We start from the raw sequence: 18917 nt of genomic DNA on the forward strand, positions 1-18917 counted from the left end.
AGTAGCGTGAGCTTACGTGGTTGTCCAAAGAGACCTTCAGTAGTGGCCAGGCGTCATTGCCACGCCCCATTGATCGCCAACTAGATGCAACGACGACATCATTCTGCTTGGAGAATTAGCGGGCGAAAGGCGTATCATGTGTTTACTACTAGACGCGATTACGAGTTATGGACCCAGAGGTGCGTCTGTACAGATTAAATGCGTTAAAACAGTTGGAAGTAAAGGTATACAACGTGACTGAACTACCCCTACCAGTGTAGTTTTATGCAACTCCCAATATGTGGGCTTCAAAAATCACAAAATAAGTTTTCATGTTCTCTCGCTCGCTAGGCGCAAACTATTATTGCTAGAGAAATAATGAACTGACATTTTTCAGTTTGTTTTGGGATACGTTTTACTGCAGGCCACAGTTTTTGACTTATTCAAGAAAAAGTTATAAAAGTTGCCTCCTCCCATACAGACTTATATGCATTACGAGCTGTATCTGGTAAAGCTCAGAAATAGCAATCCCATCACAAGTCTTAACTGCAATGTGCCAGTATCCCATACAGGGACTAAAAAGCGTACTTGCAGTACTCAATCTAGCGTCGTAAACAGGACCGATTGCCGGAATAGGACATCAGCAAGAAACAGGAACAAGAGAAAATGGGTTAATTAAGTTTGGAATGTTGCAACTTATGCCCTAGGAGAAGGAGAACTTGATGAATCGAAGACATTTTCCAAAGAGTTACAAGTGATGTTAAACAGATACAATAAAAATCAGATTTAGCTTATGGGTCGACCACAATAGTAGAAACGGAGATATACTAACTCCAAAAATAGTAGGTGCATTTGGAGAAAATTTGTTAAAGAAAATGGCAAATATTCAGAGGTTTTACTACCCTTAGTAATTTAAAAATTATCAATAGTTTCTATAGAAAAGGTAAGCAAGAGGATATTGGTCTATTATAGATCACATAATAATAAATGATGGATTCAGTTTATCGAGGAGTGGATATTGGATGAGATCACCTCTAATTAGTGTCTATAATTTATATATATGCAAAACGGAGAAAACCGAAGAAAACAATTAAGGATCAAAACGAAGAACAAATTTTTAAAGTTTATGCTTTAGAAGACAGCATCATAAGGGAACTCTGTCAAAGGTGGATGACAAAGGAGACTTGGAAGAAGAATGGAAAAAACTTAAAAACAGCCGTATTAAACATAGGTAAGAGATTCTGGAGAAGAAAAGAAAATGCAGGAGACGTAGAGGAGTAACGGTTTTGATGCCAGAGGTAGAAAAAGCAATTAAAGAAAGACAACATGGTTTCAAGATCTACTGAAATAATCCCAGTAATCATAAATGTAATGAATATAAAGAGAAGACAAATCATGCGAAGTACGTAGCTCGACAATCGCACTCAGAACCATGGTAACTCATGATAACTATTATTAGGAATATAGTGCATGATCTACATGGCAGACCAAGTGTCGTCCATAATGTGATGAAACTACTCAGCATACAACAAAATAATCGTATACGTGTTAATAATATAGCAGACGAATTGTGGTATGATGGACATTGCCTGAACTAAATGATGAAGCTCCAAAAGCTCCAAAAATAGGGAAGCCACTAGCTTAGACGAAATTAATATGGAACTGCCGAAATATGGAGGGTTATGTCTGCCTTTCAGACTTCTTCACAAATTTAATCAATGTTGGAGAGATAAGAAGGCAACAAAAGATTGGCTGAGAGCCAAAGAAATGTCTTCAAAAAGTGCGATAAAATAAATGTTGTAACTATACGGGTATAAGCCTACTGGATTCGACCTATAAATTATATACTAAAAACTTGATTTCAAGACTTAAATATATCGTGGAGAAGTTAATATCTGAAGAACAATCACGCTTTAGAAAAAGGACATCAACTATTGACAGCGTTTTAACACTGCGACAAGTTGTAGAAAAGAGATGACAGTTCAGTAAGGAAACCCATCTCACTTTTGTGGATTTTGAGAAAGCTTTCGATGATGTTAGTAGAGAAAACCTATGAAAATTCATGGCTGAACGAGGTCACTCTGATTACAGAGAATGAAGAAGACCTTCAGATGGGAGTTTATAAGTTGCAGCAGATAGCATCAAATTACAACCCAACATTGTGGCTAGATAAAACGAAAGTACAATGGAATTTCAAGGTATGCAACTAGTGATGTCTAAATTAGCTTTCAATAATAAAATATTGGAGCAAGTGAAACATTTTAAACGTCCAGGATACGATATCACTTACGAATGTAAGCATCAAAAATGAATGTCGCGTTGCTAGGGCCTCGCGTCGGATAGACAGGTCGCCCGGTGCAATTCATTTTAGTGGACGCCACGTCAGAGGCTTGCTCATCGATGGGGATGATGTGATGATGAAGGCGACACAACATCCAGTCCCTGAGCGGAGAAAATCTCTGACCCAGCCAGGAATCGGATCCGGGCTCCTTTGCATGGCATTCTGTCGCGCTGACCACTAGGCTATCCAGGTTGACAATGTAACCATGACGTAGACCAAAATTAAATAAATCTATTTCCGTACATGGAACCATCGTAAAAAGTTTCACAGACCAATTTCAGGAAAGAAACCTTGCAAAATTTTCAGAAAACAATAGCAATACCAACCCCTACAAACGGAAGTGAAGCGTCGGTAGCAATACACCAAGTAAGTAGAATACAGGCTCAAGGCATGCGGTTTCTAGGAAGAATTGAAGGATGTACAAGACTTGTTGGAGAAAGAAGTGGAGATATAATGAAATATTGAGAAATATATAACCTAAAAGGGAAAATAAAGGAAAATAGGAAAAACATTGGAAGGAACACGTAGAGCTTATTGACAGAGACACGTTCTGGGAAAGGCTCTAAATTATAAATGCACTGGAAGAAGATACATAGGAAGGCCACGCAAGAAATGGGTACGATAACAGGCAATTCGCCTGATACATGAAGTGAAGAAGAAGAAGACGAACTACTACCGTTATTCGACCTTTTCGGTCTCTATCGACTGGGCTATCATTCCACCAGCATAGTTGTCTATTTCGTTAGCATTATTAATTTAAAATTACTCGAGATGGTAATGAAAGAAAAATACTTTTATAAACGTTTCGTCAAGATTAATTACGTTGACAATTCCATCCTAATGTAACACTTATAAGCACAGTCGTTTCATAGTCAGAAGGCCTGACTAATACAAAGATGTTTCTTTCCTTTAAGCTGTTAAAATTCACAAAATTAGTAGGTAAAATTTACACAAATGTCAATTTTACAGTTTGTAAGAGCCCTACTAAATCGGTAGCTTAATAAGGTCAGGCAATGAAGACAAAAATCGGTCTAATGTGGGAAATAATTCGCGCAATCGTAAATTATGGTACAGTGATAGGGGGCAGTGCCATGAACAACATTCTAGAAATCCTGAACGGTGAGTGTTGAGTGTGGGAATAGGGGTCCATTTGTAGGTAACATCTGTACGTTTTTCTTGAATAACAATAAAACTATGGCCTTTAGTGAAAGCATACCCCAGTACTACATTAAATTTCCACAGTAAGATCATGTTCATTTTTTTCTGTAGGACTAACAGTTTACGCTTAGCGAATGAGACAATTTGAAAATATCGTGCCTGGTTCCTGAAGGCTAGATATAACAGTGCAGGTTGCATAAAATGGCATCGATGTGGGTAGCTAAATCACCCTGTGTGTTAGTTACAAAGGCCGGCCGGTGTAGCCGTGTGGTTGTAGGCGCTGCAGTCTGGAACCGCGTGACCGCTACGGTCGCACTTTCGAATCCTGCTTCGGGCAGGTTAGCTAGGTTTAAGTAGTTCTAAGTTATAGGGGATTGATGACCTTAGATGTTAAGTCCCATAGTGCTCAGAGTCATTTGAACCATTTTTTGTTAGTTACAATAAGTAAGTGTTCTTTTATCTGGGCTAATTTTGTGTAGCTGGGACAGAACTCTAGTACTACCGCAGTCGTTGTAACCCAGTCTCATCCGTGGTAGAATCTATGGAGAGACCATTTTGGTATTCTGTGTACACATTAACAGAGTGTTAATAAAGTAATGAAAAAGTTCAATCGTTTCACATCAAATGAAAATACGGACATAACTATCGATGGTGCCTTGACTACAGGGTGTTCGAAATTCCCGCTAAAGATTTCTAGGACTTGTAGAGGGAAGTGGGCACATAATATTTTGAGCAGGAAACCGTGCCCGGTAATCGGTTCCAGGCGCGCAGTCCGGAAATGTGCGACTGCTACGGTCGCAGTTTCGAATCCTGCCTTGGGCATGGATGCGTGTGATGTCCTTAGGTTAGTTAGGTTTAAGTAGTTGTAAGTTCTAGGGGACTAATGACCACAGCAGTCGAGTCCCATAGTGCTCAGAGCCATTTGAACAGTGCCCGGGAATATACTGTTTCCATGCGACAGGCGCTTGAAAATATATTTGCTAGGTAGGTATGCAGCAGAATAGTCACGGTGGGAGGTGCTTACGTTGAATCTGTCCTACCTCTATGACGTGGTTCGATCCTCATTCATGTGTATGTGAGTGCTTGAGGAACATGGTTGAGTACATGTTTGCAAAATACACCGTCAAGATCCTTCTGAATGGTGAACTATACGATAGTGGAAGACCTGCTCATTGTCTTAATCAATATCTTTCTCCATAACATCCTACTACATCGCAGACCCTTTAAGACACAAATGAGCAACGGCTTCGAGAAAGGGCATCTTCACCGTCAGCAGGCGTGACTGCGGTACTCCAAGGAGTCGAAATGGAAGAGGCCGCACTGCATCGCGATGAAGACAACCCGTCAACGGGTGCAAGAGCCCTTTCTCTAGCTATAAGTGAGTAGAATTGTAAAATAAATAATTTACTAGTTTATCCCTAATTAATTTCTTGTACAAAAAAATTGTTCAAATGGCTCTGAGAACTATGGGACTCAACTGCTGAGGTCATCAGTCCCCTAGAACTTAGAACTACTTAAACCTAACTAACCTAAGGACATCACACACATCCATGCCCGAGGCAGGATTCGAACCTACGCCCGTAGCAGTCGCGCGGTTCCGGACTGCGCGCCTAGAACCGCTAGACCACCGCGGCCGGCAATTTCTTGTACAACTGATCGCGTTACCAACTTGTTTTCAAATGGTTGTAGCGCGGTAACTGTACGTTTCCGAACATGGGTCCCAGTTCAAAGTATTATCCGCTCACTCTCCTGCACAACACCTAGAAGACTGTAACGGGAATTTCCTGACACCTTGTGTATTGAAGGACTGACAGTACAGAATTTTTAATAAATACTGAAAGAGTGAAGGCCACACTTGTACCGGCAGTCTCAGGAAAGATACGGGCTCGGTGACTTGAAAGCGGATGAGTATCCAAATTGCCTGGCAAAGGTGGTGTCCGCAAATCTCCGTGTCTCCATTTCTCAGTCACTCTCCGACAGCCGGTACACTCGCTTCGGCTGCTGGTGTTGCTCGGAGCAGCCTATGCAGCCCACACACGCACGCACACTCACGCACGCACGCACAGAACCAGTGGCCCACCTGTGGCGCCTCTCGATGCGCGCTCCGGACCGCCGCAGACCTATGGTGGAGCCGTCGGAGCCCCGCCGCGCCGCCCACGCACCGCCGGGGCTCGCAGTGCGTCGCCCCCAGCCGCCGCGGCCGCCGGCGCAGCGGCACAGGATGCGCGTGAAGGCGAACCTGTCAGGCAGTCACCACCTGCTCCAGAAGACGCCACAGCTCAAAGTCTCCCCACCCTTCCTCCGCCATCATTACCCACCCCTTCGGCTAGGAAATTGCCCGCAGCCTTGAAGGTGACGAATACAGTTACTTTTGAAATAAACCAAATCTTATCAACCGATTTGTCTTCTAAATTCACTGTCTGTGGTCGAGGAACGACTCCTTTACGATCGGTTTCAAGCGCACACAGTGCTCAGCTACCTTAGCCCACATCAGTTCGGATGTACTTATTTATATATTAAACCCTATCACATTAGGGTCTTAAGGTCCTCTCTTAGATCGGACAATTGTTTCACACATACTGTGTTTTATACATCACACTTACATAAGAAATAACAATAATTTTAATATGACAAACAGTAACAAAATAAATTGAGCGTCTACGAGCTTGCAGCATGCTGCAAGTGAAAAGTAGATTCGCAAGGTTGTAGCTCCGTCGTAAACCACACTGAGAAATATCTTTTCTTTTTAACTTCTTGTTGATAACTAGTTTCGGACACCTGTCTCCATTTTCAAACCATCCGTATCGTAAGCGTCGCCTTACACTTACGATACGAGTTGTTTGAAAACTGAGACAGGTGTTCGAAACTGGATGACATCAAGAATTAAAAAAATCTGCCACTAATAATACTAATAACAACAATAATAATACGAGGGGCGTTGCATAAGTAATTAAACAGTTTTCTTTCTCGGCCGATTTCAGTTAAAATATGTTGAACTTGTTATAGGACATAGTGCAATATTCTCCCTTCAACCCCTATAGTTCCATGAAGTTCCTACAGGTGGCGGCGCTATACGTAGCCTTCAAAATAACTTCTGTAACAGAGGTGCATTCCAAGCAGATAGCTGTCACTCAGTTTCTCTTCAGCGCCCCTAGTAATAATAATAATAATAATAATAATAATAATAATAATAATAATAGAATAATAATAATAACGATAGTTGCAGATGTAACAAGAGCTTGTAGATATTTCTGATATAGCGTAGTCGTCAAGGACCACCACCATATCGTTGGTGGAGAGGTTTGTATCAATGATTCACTGAGCTACGCCAAGGGCATTGATACCCATATGGTAATCCATGCCAGACTGGTCACTTGGTGGGATTCCAGGCAAACAGTAGTTCCCCCAGGGGGCTACTGTCTTGCGAGTATGTGGGTGGCAACCACATGGGTCTTTAGCTATGTCTGACATTACTTCCACTTACTTGTGTCATACTTCTTCTGTTTTCTTTCCTATCGGCCTTCCTTGGCCAACTTACTCTCTCGTCCCCAATGGTATTAGGTTTCACGGCCTGAGGGTGTATTTCATTTCTCTTTTCTATTCTCCAACAATAAAACCTTCGCAAAGGACCCTAGAGTCTGCTCAGGCTGCCAATTCCTGTTTGCAGAAACAAAACTCTGGGAAACGTCCACTGAAATTTGAGAAAATTATACCTAAGGATTTCAAGGAGCTCTGCCAACAAACCCTGCTTCCACGTCTTAGAAGGCATGAGTCGTAAGACACCTAGATAATGTGTGACACACAATGGATACAGGCTACAAAGTCAATGGGAGAAAATGAAAGGTGAACTTATTTCCGGCGCCTTTAAATAACCGGAACATATCGGCTAACGGAGATAACCTGGAAAGAAAATGCTGGTCTTCCTAGAAGGGGGTTGAAGAGATGGCTGGTAACCAACTCTCAGAAAACACAGACTACTCCCAGTGCCCAAACGATCCTCGGAAACAAGAAGATCTCAAAGGTAAGTAACAAGGCTATGAAAAAGGACAAACGAAAATGGACGAATGGACACAGCAAAGTATGAACCTGGGATGTGAGAGGAATTTTCCAAAAAGATGTAGAACTAGTAAATATACTAAGCGACATGAATATCGATGCTGTAGCACTCACAGAAACTAAAAAGAAATTAACAGGAAATAAATATGTAGGGGCTTACATTATGTTCTGTAGTGGTGTTGAACAACAAAAAAGAGCAAGCAAAGATGTAGCACTACTCCTGCAAAAAAAAAAAAAAAAAAAATGGAAAAAGTACATTCAAGATTGTACATCCATAAGTGAAAGAATACTTACAGTCATGTTGAAACTGATAAGGGGTAAAGCCAACTTTATAAGTGTATATACACCTGAAGAAGGGAAAAAAGACGAGTCTGAAAGCTTATATGAAGAACTGCTCTCTGAGCACTATGGGACTCAACTGCTGTGGCCATCAGTCCCCTAGAACTTAGAACTACTTAAACCTAAATAACCGAAGGACATCACACACATCCATCCCCGAGGCAGGATTCGAACCTGCGACCGTAGCAGTCGCACGGTTCCGGACTGAGCGCCTAGAACCGCGAGACCACCGCGGCCGGAAGAACTGCAGAAGACTGAGTGAATACAGTGCTATTGGTCAGATTGTTATGATGGGTGATTTCAATGCAGAATAGGAAATGTCCCAGTAACAAACGTTATATGTCAGTTAGGAGAACCTATGCGTAATGAAAATGGAAAATTACTAAGAGATTTTGCCACTTACAACAGTTTAAAAATCACAACCTCACTTTTTAAGATAAAGAATATACACAAGTCTACTTGGGCAGCAGAGGTCGCAGATCAATAATTCACTACATGTTAGTAAATGATAAGCTAGCGGACCAAGTAAGGGATACGAGAGTTTATACAGGACAAGAAATAGGATCAGATCATTTCTTACTAATCTCAAGAAGAGATCTTTTTACAAAATGGAAGAAAATAACAGAACAATTAACAAACCAACAAAATCACAGCGTTTATAAGGTATACTTGCTTAAGGAGGACAGTATCAGGCACCTGTACCAAAGCAGATTAAATGAAGTGCTAGCAAACTTACAAACTAAAGACAATACAGAAGAAGAATGGCAAACTCTGAAGAATACTGTATGCAGAGTAATAGGAGAAGCTCTCGGTAAAAAGAAAAGAATACGAAAAAGAAAAGGCCTAGAAATATGGAATGAGGATATAATGAAAGCTGTCAAAGAAAAACACGATGCATATATAAAATACTTAAGCAACCCCACTATTGATAACAAACAATACTATAAGGAGAAAAGAAATAAAGTTAATGGGTAGCAAGGAAAGTACATCAGGATGACTGGGATAGGTTTATTTCTAATATCGAACATGATATCCACGCAAGACATCAAATGACATATAAAGTTTTATAAACCTTAAACATAACAGAAAGAGAGAAGATACAAATAAACAGTACTGAAGGAGAACAGTGGATACATTATAGCGAATAGTGATATGATCATACAGCACAAGAAACTGAAATTGATCAACTAGACGAGAAAGAATTAGATGAAAGACAGTCTGACGAATTAACATCTGAACGAACCTCATTTAAGAATAGAAAAGCAACAGGAAAAGATGGCATTAATGATGAATTATTAAAATGTGGAGGAATGGTGCTACACCATCCAATGCTACATCTCTTAAACGAATGTTGGAAGAAGAAGACTATTCCCAAAGACTGGAAAACAGTTACAGTGATATCAATTTTTAAAAAAAGGAGATAAATGCTTATACAGTAATTACAGAGGGATAAGATTACTGGATTCAGCATACAAGGTGTATGCTAATATTTTAAATGCAAAACTTAAAACCAAAGCAGAAGCAGTACTGCATGAGGAATAAATGGGTTTTAGGAAGGGACGCTCCATAATAGATGCAGTTTTTATTCGACAGCAAATAATACAAGAACGGAGAGAGTATAATAAAGAAACACACATTGCTTTTATTGACTTTAAAAAAGCTTTTGACTATGTCAATAGACAGAAACTAAGGGAAATAATGATGAATAGCGGATATACAAAGCATCTAGTAAATGCGATAAAAAGTTTATATCAAGACACAAATACCGATAGAGCAACTAAAGAGATACCATCGAAGAAAAGAGTATGACAAGGATGCTGCATCTGTCTAACTTTGTTCAACATCTGTATTAATGAAATAATACATATATGGAATTCAGAATTTCAGAAAAACATCAACCTAGACAGGAACATTCTTTTAAATAATTTGCTATATGCTGATGATGCAGTTATCCTAGCAGATAATGAAGATGACTTTCAGAAAGTAATCTAATTCCTAAAACGAAAATTTAACATGAAAATTTCAAAAGAACGAACTAATTCAATGGCCTTCGTGGTGAAAGAACCGATCAGAACCAAAATAGTGATAGATCAGAAGATTTTAGAAAAAGTAAACCATTTCAATTACCTCGGATGTGAAATGACATATGGCTACAGCAGAGATATGGAAATTAAAGTTAGTAAATTTAGCCGGATATGTGGAACAATTAACAGAAACTTAAAAAACGAAACCAGGAAAGACAATCAAATTAAATTTTACAAAACTGTTGCAGATCCCAAACCGCTCTATGGAAGTGAGACTTGGGAAATTCCCAAGAAGCAAGAAATCCGGTTTCAGGTACAAGAAATTAAATTCCTTAGATGTGTTAAAGGTTGCACAAGAGAAGACAGACTAAGAAATCAAGATATTAGAGGAGAACTGTAAATCTTTAGCCCCAATGGTAAAATTCGAGATTACAGAAGAAAATGGAACGAACATCTAAAAAGAATGGAGAGTGAGAGGCAGGAAGTTATAAGTGCCATGGGAGAAGAGACAGAGGAAATCTCCGACGGAGATGGGTACCATCACAGACAATTCCTGAACAGAAGATGAAGATGAAGCGTCGGTTGCGTTCTTCATCAACAAACCTAATCTAATGTTATTAAGGATTTGAGTTTTCAATGGATGATGGCGTAAGGACAGAGAAATTAAGGATCAAGGTGAGGTCAACGCTTATCAATAAATAGCTGACAAACCCGGCATTGCCCGGGTATTCATTTTGCCAAATTTCCTGTTAGAAATAAAAACAAAAAATTAACTATGTTTATAGTGAAGTATCGAAACAAATTCATTTTCATGTATTCGTTGAAACACCTTTGAAATTATGAAACAGTCGTACAAAAAAAATGCGAATAATGCACAAATATATAAGTAAAGCATTCAGATTAAGAAATATGACGCTGGACAGTTACTGTCCGCTGCTTCACGGCTGTTGTGTTCGCCCACAGTCGTTTGCGCTTCGCAGTTGAAAGCTGTCAAAAGCGCTACCGGATGTCAGGGATTTCCTTAACCTGACTCGACAGCAGTAGTGTTTTGTTAGTAAAGAATAAATGTATTAACACTCCATACATGATGTGGAATTTTTCCATGTTTTTCAATGCTGACAGATCTCCTAATCTATGTGTCAATACAATTTTGTAGATACATTCAGCGGCGTATGTGGATACTATCTGTAATATTTATTGCGAATGGAGTTAGTAGCAAAGGGGCCATAAATTTAATAGATCATACATGATGTGGCAATTTTTCACGCCTCTCAGTGTTGATGGCAGAGCTATGTGTGGTACCTTAACTCATTTTTGTAGGTGCATTTAGCGACGTATGTTGATACTACCTTAGAAGTTTACTCAGAATACAGTTAGTAGCACAGGAGTAACACATTTAAACCGTCGTGTATGAGGCGGGTGTTTTTCACGCATGTCATTATTTATGACGTCGTGTCTCCTGAACAGTGATATACAAGTGGTTCTTACTCACCCTAGGGATTCTTACCTGGCACTATAGGTACCAAGTTTGGTTGAAATCGATCCAGTGGTTTGGGAGGAAATGTACAACACACACACACACACACCATTTTTATCGTATGTATGGATTTTTCCGTCGGAGAATTGCTCCAGTGACGGCACACGCACCTGAAGTCCCTGGAGAAGAGCGCGTATATGCAGGGGTTGATGGCGGAGTTGCAGTAGCCGAGCCAGAAGAGCACGGAGAAGACGGGCGCCGGGATGCACTCGGCGTCGGTGCAGAAGGCGCGCACCACGTACATCGTGAAGAACGGCAGCCAGCACACGATGAAGCCGCCCACGATGATCCCCAGCGTCTTCGCAGCCTTCGTCTCCATGCGGAACCGCTTCACCTGCAACGAGAGACGGTGTCACGTTTATAGACAAACGTCTCCACTAGGCTACGCTCTGTGTGGGCCCTAATTTGGCGTAATACTGAGGATGTCTTGGAAATCTGTCGCTATGTAAATACATGTCATTCACCGAGGATGCGTAATTGAAAGGTTAAGTTCGACCCAAAAAGTATCAGAAACGTTTACGGTAGAACCTGTAACGATCGCTCAATCTAAGCTGACTCTTTGCATAAGAAGTCAGCAACCAAGTAGTGCTCTGTATTCTTTCCTAACATAGCTGTCTTTAACTGCTTTACTTTTATGGACTATTAAAAATGCCGGCCGGAGTTGCTGAGCGGTTCTAGGCGCTACAGTCTGGAACCGCGCGACCGCTACGCTCGCAGGCTCAAATCCTGCCTTGGACATGGATGTGTGTGATGTCCGTAGGTTAGTTAGAATTAAGTAGTTCTAAGTTCTATGGGACGGATGACCTCAGAAGTTAAGTCCCATAGTGTTCAGAGCCATTTGAACCAACTATTAAAACTGAAAGTGCAGTAGCTTCTAATATTTATGTAACTGATGTGCATACGAAAAGGTCATATGTGCTGTGATTGGCGTGTATACTCTCATTTTTTAATTTCGATGTTTTTTTTATCTTGATGCAAATAATTTCCATCAGAAATTGATATTCACGTACGGCGTCATAAATGCATCCAGGCTCTCTCAGTTGTGTACTTACGATGTTAACGAACTCACAGATGGAACGTAATCAGACAAGAACCAGATCTGGTGAAAGGTCATTACTCTGTTACTACTGTTTCGCAAAGTAACACCAGTGATTCGGTTATTCAGTATGTTGTTGATCTCTTTAAGGATCATTATGTGTTGCAGCACTTGAGATACATTATAAAGAAAAGCCTCAGTCCATACCGTGTCTTGCACATCATGGAAGAGCCTTCGTTACGAACAGCCCGAGACCGGATGTGAAGTCCAGAGTGGACGGAGCTGCCGCGTGAACCGTCGGTAAGTGTAGTGTTTCGAAGTACTGATTTCAGTTTATCAAGGGGGCTAGGCTTCTAAGCCAGACGGTGGGCAGCATCAAGAGAATGAGGACATTATTCACTCACAAAGACGTAGCACAGTCGCAGCGCACGGGTAAACCCACAACATCCAAAGTGAGAAACCGGCTGGTGTGTGCATTCACTGTCGGTCATTAACATTGTAGCAGGGGATGAATGAACCACATTTCTACAGCTCACTCTCTAGTCAATTCTCGCCAAAAACCATAACAAACGACCAATCGTGGCCACTGACATTATTTTGTTCCTTCCGAGTAGAACAACTCGCGTATTAGGTAGTGGTCGTATCCCCATAAGGGGAATAGTTACTTAAGATTAAACTGGAATAATGATGCATGTAACAACATTATTGCGAAGTTCCTATAAAACCTCTTTGCAGATCTAGTACGGATACGAAGGGTGGTGAAAACAGTCTAAAATGCTTGTAAGGGTGTTGTAGGGTACATTGTACTGAGAAAAAACTATTGAGAAAAAATTCGATACGTTGCGTCGTTTCCGAGTTAACTAGCATTGAAGTTAGCCAATGAGGCCGTAGAGAGAGAAAATTCAGCCGGGTAACCAGAGAAGGTATAACCAAACGTGTCCTTCGTTTGGTGTCCTAAAACCGAACAAGGGAGCTATACAGAAACTGGGCACGAGACTCTAGTAAGGACCGAACCCGAGCCAAAGGCTGAAGTATCCTCCAGTGCTATCATCGCAATAACAAGTGACACTAATTATATCTGGCAGGACGCTTGAATCTGTGAGCGCACCGGCGAGACGCGATAATTAACTCCGAGACGGCGCAATGTACAGAAATATTTTCTTCATTTATTTCTCAGCACAACCTATTCTGTAACACCCTTACAAGCCTTTTAGACAGTTTCTAACTAACCTGTATAATCACCACTAGTACCTTACTGCAGTCTTGGGTGTCCAGAAAGATTATTGACTGCTTACGACATTGTCCAACATTGTATAAGGGGTTTGATGAAGCTCTAATGACATAATGGTCTCGAGTCCTCGATGTCGACTGACATCGGTCCCGCTGAACGCTCTTATATCGCTTTAGGAATGCTGTGTACATGTTGAATCTTGATCCGGCTCTAGCTCTGTCAGATTTTAGTGGTGTGAATATGGAAATATCGTTAAAATTTATGATTTGTCATTCTGTTTATGCTACTTCTAGCCTACTTATCGGAACTAAAGAGGCTCCCATACGCTACTACGTCACTATATATGAATTAGTTAAACAGTTTCTCTTCAGAGGAATGTTTGATGTATTGTGAAAGCTGTATGGCAAATTCTACAGGTTCGAGTGAATAGGGAAGTTATAGCTATATTTAAGGAAGAATTTCCGACTGGTATCCTTGCGATAGGGTCTTGTACAAAAAAGGTTATAAATAGTGCAGTGGCAATCAGTTCGAGTTACAGAGAGGTCTGTCGACTGAACAGACTTGTTTTCTAGACAGTAATACGACAGAATTGATAAATCAAAAGTTATTATCATTGGGAGTACTTTTTGATTTGGCTAATGCTTTTTACTGCGTTAACCACCATTTGTTCACGGAAAATTTTAAATACTATAGACAGTAGACCCTGTAGGCCCATAATTTTTGTGTCTGCTTGGCGCTAAAGAGATGGTATCAGACATAGTGTTTCGGAACGTCCTACTATGGGTAGTCTATAATTTTTTGTTATCAGATAATGAAATATTTAGTGTTTTTTGTAAATACTAGTATGGTAATGAAAGGTTTTACCTGTCCTCTTACTGAAAAAGGCAGTTAGTGAAATACTTTGAAACAGCAAACAGAGAAATTAAATTTTTACAAGGCTCTGAATTGGCCATGATCTACGATTCAGTTATGGAGGGGTTGGGTGTCATACTTGGTTAGTGTCTGAGACTCCCCCTCTCGCCCCCCTTTCACCACTCTATAATTTATACTGTATAAAATCGAAATGTGCACTCATCATAATTAGTACAGTAATTGACTTAGCTCTAAGATTGTGAGCTGTAGTCTGCAGACTACGGCTATACGATCATATAAGTTGGAGGGAGGAAATGCGATATCTGCCTGTAGTCTCAACCTAAATTCAGGAAAAATTAGTATTTCTGTTCTTTTTTTCTTTGTGGTGCTTTTTCCCTGCTGTGTATCATTTCCTCAACTTCCTGTTTCTTGCCAGTTGCACCGTGTCAGGTGTATTACTGGCAGCGGGTGTGGTTAGCCTTTTCCTGGCTAGGACGACTGGTACATCATGTCATGGCGCAGAACATCCGCGTGGGCTAGCATTCAGGAACAATACTGAAGAGCTCCTGCGTAAAACAAAACTTGTAATTTCTTAGAATTTACGATATTGCGGTGCCTGTGTTAAGAAGAAACATTGGGTCGATCTTCTTAACAACTCAGACACTGCAATACCGCATTTATCCATCGATACGAGGCAGCGTACTTCAATAAAAATGTCGGCCCCTCTACGGGAATTACATTATGCGTGTACCAATACAGATAGTGACGCAAAACGATGACATACGGAAGTTTCTGTCTGGCCGGGAGTCGCGTGAGGATAGTCAAAACGGTTAAGGCCACCGCTCGCACAAAAGAGGGGAACCGGGTTCGACCCCCAGTCCGGCACAAATTTCCGTTTTCGTCATTCCTTTATACAGCTGCTGGTTATTCCTATTCGCAACAGCGAATACATTTCACGTATTATACAGTTTATTGCCATTTTAGATACTCTTAGATTTCCTGGTATAGTGTTTTCCGAAAGTGAGCTTTTAATTAAATATTAATATGTGTAGAATGTTGTTATTTAGGGCAGGGGGGACGGAGAGGGGGTGAAGTGGTACTCCTTCGCGTCCCCCACCCTCACATGTATCCGTGCTTTCTCATAGAAAGCCACAAGAATCAAAAACAAAAATAGTCGATCTGTGGGATAGGAAAGTGTTCACAAACCTAATTGAAAAATCCACATACCAACACCAAGCGGGTTAATTCAGCTATATGCAAAGCTATTACTAAAGATACGTCAAAATGAAAGTAAATGTTATTCATTATACTTGCATTGACTAATGAGTTACTGAATCATATCTGGGCTCCAAGGGAAGCGACTAACATTTGTGAAAACAGAAGACTTTTGTACAACCAACGCGTACTGCTTCCTCTGTAATTTACAGGGATATATTTTCAGAATACAGAATCGTGTCACAAGATCTGTATTTGCTATTACTTCCAGAACATCCTGCAAATACCGCATCGAAGAATTTAGTGCTTTTACAGTTGCTCCCCAGCTTAAATACGGAATGACTTTCTTTCCAGTTGTCAGAATTTCCCTTCTTCAAAAAAAATAACGCAGTGTGTTAATTCATGATCATAATTCTCCTACGGAGATGGGTACCATCACAGACAATTCCTGCCTAATACCTGAACAGAAGATGAAGATGAAGCGTCGGTTGCGTTCTTCATCAACAAACCTAATCTAATGTTATTAAGGATTTGAGTTTTCAATGGATGATGGCGTAAGGACAGAGAAATTAAGGATCAAGGTGAGGTCAACGCTTATCAATAAATAGCTGACAAACCCGGCATTGCCCGGGTATTCATTTTGCCAAATTTCCTGTTAGAAATAAAAACAAAAAATTAACTATGTTTATAGTGAAGTATCGAAACAAATTCATTTTCATGTATTCGTTGAAACACCTTTGAAATTATGAAACAGTCGTACAAAAAAATGCGAATAATGTACAAATACATAAGTAAAGCATTCAGATTAAGAAATATGACTCTGGACAGTTACTGTCCGCTGCTTCACGGCTGTTGTGTTCGCCCACAATCATTTGCGCTTCGCAGTTGAAAGCTGTCGAAAGCGCTACCGGATGTCAGGGATTTCCTTAACCTGACTCGACAGCAGTAGTGTTTTGTTAGTAAAGAATAAATGTATTAACACTCCATACATGATGTGGAATTTTTCCATGTTTTTCAATGCTGACAGATCTCCTAATCTATGTGTCAATACAATTTTGTAGATACATTCAGCGGCGTATGTGGATACTATCTGTAATATTTATTGCGAATGGAGTTAGTAGCAAAGGGGCCATAAATTTAATAGATCATACATGATGTGGCAATTTTTCAAGAAGTAGAAGCAATTCCATTAATTACAGACTCAGATCGCTGACGTTGATTTGCAGTAGTATTTTGAAACACATGCCTGTCCCTGTGGCCGAGTGGTTCTAGGCGCTTCAGCCTGGAAACGCGCGACCGCTACGGTCGCAGGTTCGAATCCTGCCTCGAGCATGGGTGTGTGTGATGTCCTTAGGTTAATTAGGTTTAAGTAGTTCTACGTTCTAGAGGAATGATGATCTCAGATGTAAAGTCCCATAGTTCTCAGAGCCATTTGAACCATTTTTTTAAACACTCAATGTGTTCGGACGTTATGAATTACCTCGAGGAAAACGATCTACTGACGCTGAGTCAGAAAATATCGTTTTTGTGAAACACAACTAGCGCTTTACTCTCATGAAGTAACGAATGCTATCGACAGGAGATCTTAAATTGATTCCACAATTTAGATTTCTAAAGACTTTTGATACCATTGTTCATAAACTGCTTCTAATAAAATTTTCTGCTTAAGGTGTATCGTCTCAGTTGCGCAACTGGCTTCGTGATATCATGTCGGAAAGATAATAGTCCGTACTAAAAGACGAAAAGTCATCGAGTAAAACAGAAGTGACATCAGCGTTGTAGTAGACGAAACGTAATCGAATAAAACAGAAGTGATACCTGTCGTTCTTCATTCTAGGTCCTCCGCTGTTACTAATCTTTATAAAGGATTTAGGACATACTCTTAACAGATAGTTTGCAGACGATGGTGACATTTACCGTGTAATAAAATCATCAGAAGATCAAGCCCCATTGTAAAATGATGTAGACAACATAAAGCATGCTGCGAAAAATGGCAATTGACCCTAAATACTGGAAAGTGTGAGGTCATTCACATAAGCACTAAAAGTAATCCGTTTAATTTCAGTTAAATGATAAATCGTAAAAACCTAAAGGTTGTCAATTCAACTAAATACCGAGAATTATAATTACCAACAACTTAAATATGAAGTATCGCATAGACAATATTGTGAGACAGGGAAACCAAAGACTGAGTTTTATTGACATAATACTTAGATGTAACAGTTCTATTACTCCTACTCAACAGTAATGGATCCTTACCAGATTGGATTGGCCGGTGACATCTAAAAAGTTCAAAGAAGGGCAGCCTATTTTATATTATCACGAAATAGAGAAAAACTGTCATGGATATGATGCGCAAGCTGTGGTGTCCATCTTTAAAACAAAGGCGTTTTTCCTTCCTGTGACAGCTTTTCATTAAATTTCAATCTCCAACGTTCTTCTCTGAAAGCGAAGATATTTTCGTGACATTCACTTAAATAGGGAGAAATGATCATTGTAGTACAATAAGATAAATCAGGGTTCGCACGGAAAAAATTAGTTTTTCGTTTTTCCCGTGCACTGTCAGAGAGTGGTACGGTAGAGAAATAGTTTGAAAGTAGCTCGATGAGTCCTCATTCACACATTTTAGTGTTAATTGCAGAGTAGTCATGTAGATGTAGATCACCGTATGCTGTCTCTGCTCCATGACACATATTGCGACACCTTTAAAATGATGAACCTACGATCACGTTATTCGTCATCGCCATGCCTGCTCGCTCACACATTACATCACAAGTCCGCCACATACTTGCATATTACCACATCCTGTGATAATCACATTAGCTCATACGCTTTATTGAAACTCACATATTTATTGTGAGAGGTGAATGAAATGAGCGAATGGCATCACTGGCCGGGAGGCCCCTATTCCGGGAAGCTCGGCCGCCAAGTAATAGTCTCATCTCATTCGACGCCACGTTGGGCGACTTGCGCGCCGCTGATGAGGATGAAATGATGATGACAACACAACACCCAGTTCCCGACCTTAGAAAACCTCCAACCCGGCTGGGAATCGAACCCTGTCCCGCTTGCATGGGAGGCGAGCACTTTACCACCTAGCTAAGCAGGCGTACATTACGAGAGATGTTTCTAACACACTAGCTACTCTC

The 18917-nt window shown here is 40.5% G+C and overlaps 1 protein-coding gene across 1 annotated transcript in view; it reads right to left on the reverse strand.

The window, feature by feature from the left end:
- The window catches only part of LOC126353956 (octopamine receptor Oamb-like), a 333664-nt gene that overhangs the window by 36653 nt on the left and 278094 nt on the right, over positions 1-18917 (reverse strand). Inside the window, exons 5-6 of the mRNA XM_050003260.1 lie at positions 11545-11768; positions 5559-5717 (exon numbers count right to left, since the gene is read on the reverse strand). Coding sequence (XP_049859217.1) covers positions 5559-5717; positions 11545-11768 — 383 coding nt within the window. The remainder of the gene's footprint in view (positions 1-5558; positions 5718-11544; positions 11769-18917) is intronic.

The sequence above is a fragment of the Schistocerca gregaria genome, chromosome 3 (assembly GCF_023897955.1).
Source record: "Schistocerca gregaria isolate iqSchGreg1 chromosome 3, iqSchGreg1.2, whole genome shotgun sequence".
Classification (NCBI taxonomy): Eukaryota; Metazoa; Arthropoda; class Insecta; order Orthoptera; family Acrididae; genus Schistocerca; species Schistocerca gregaria.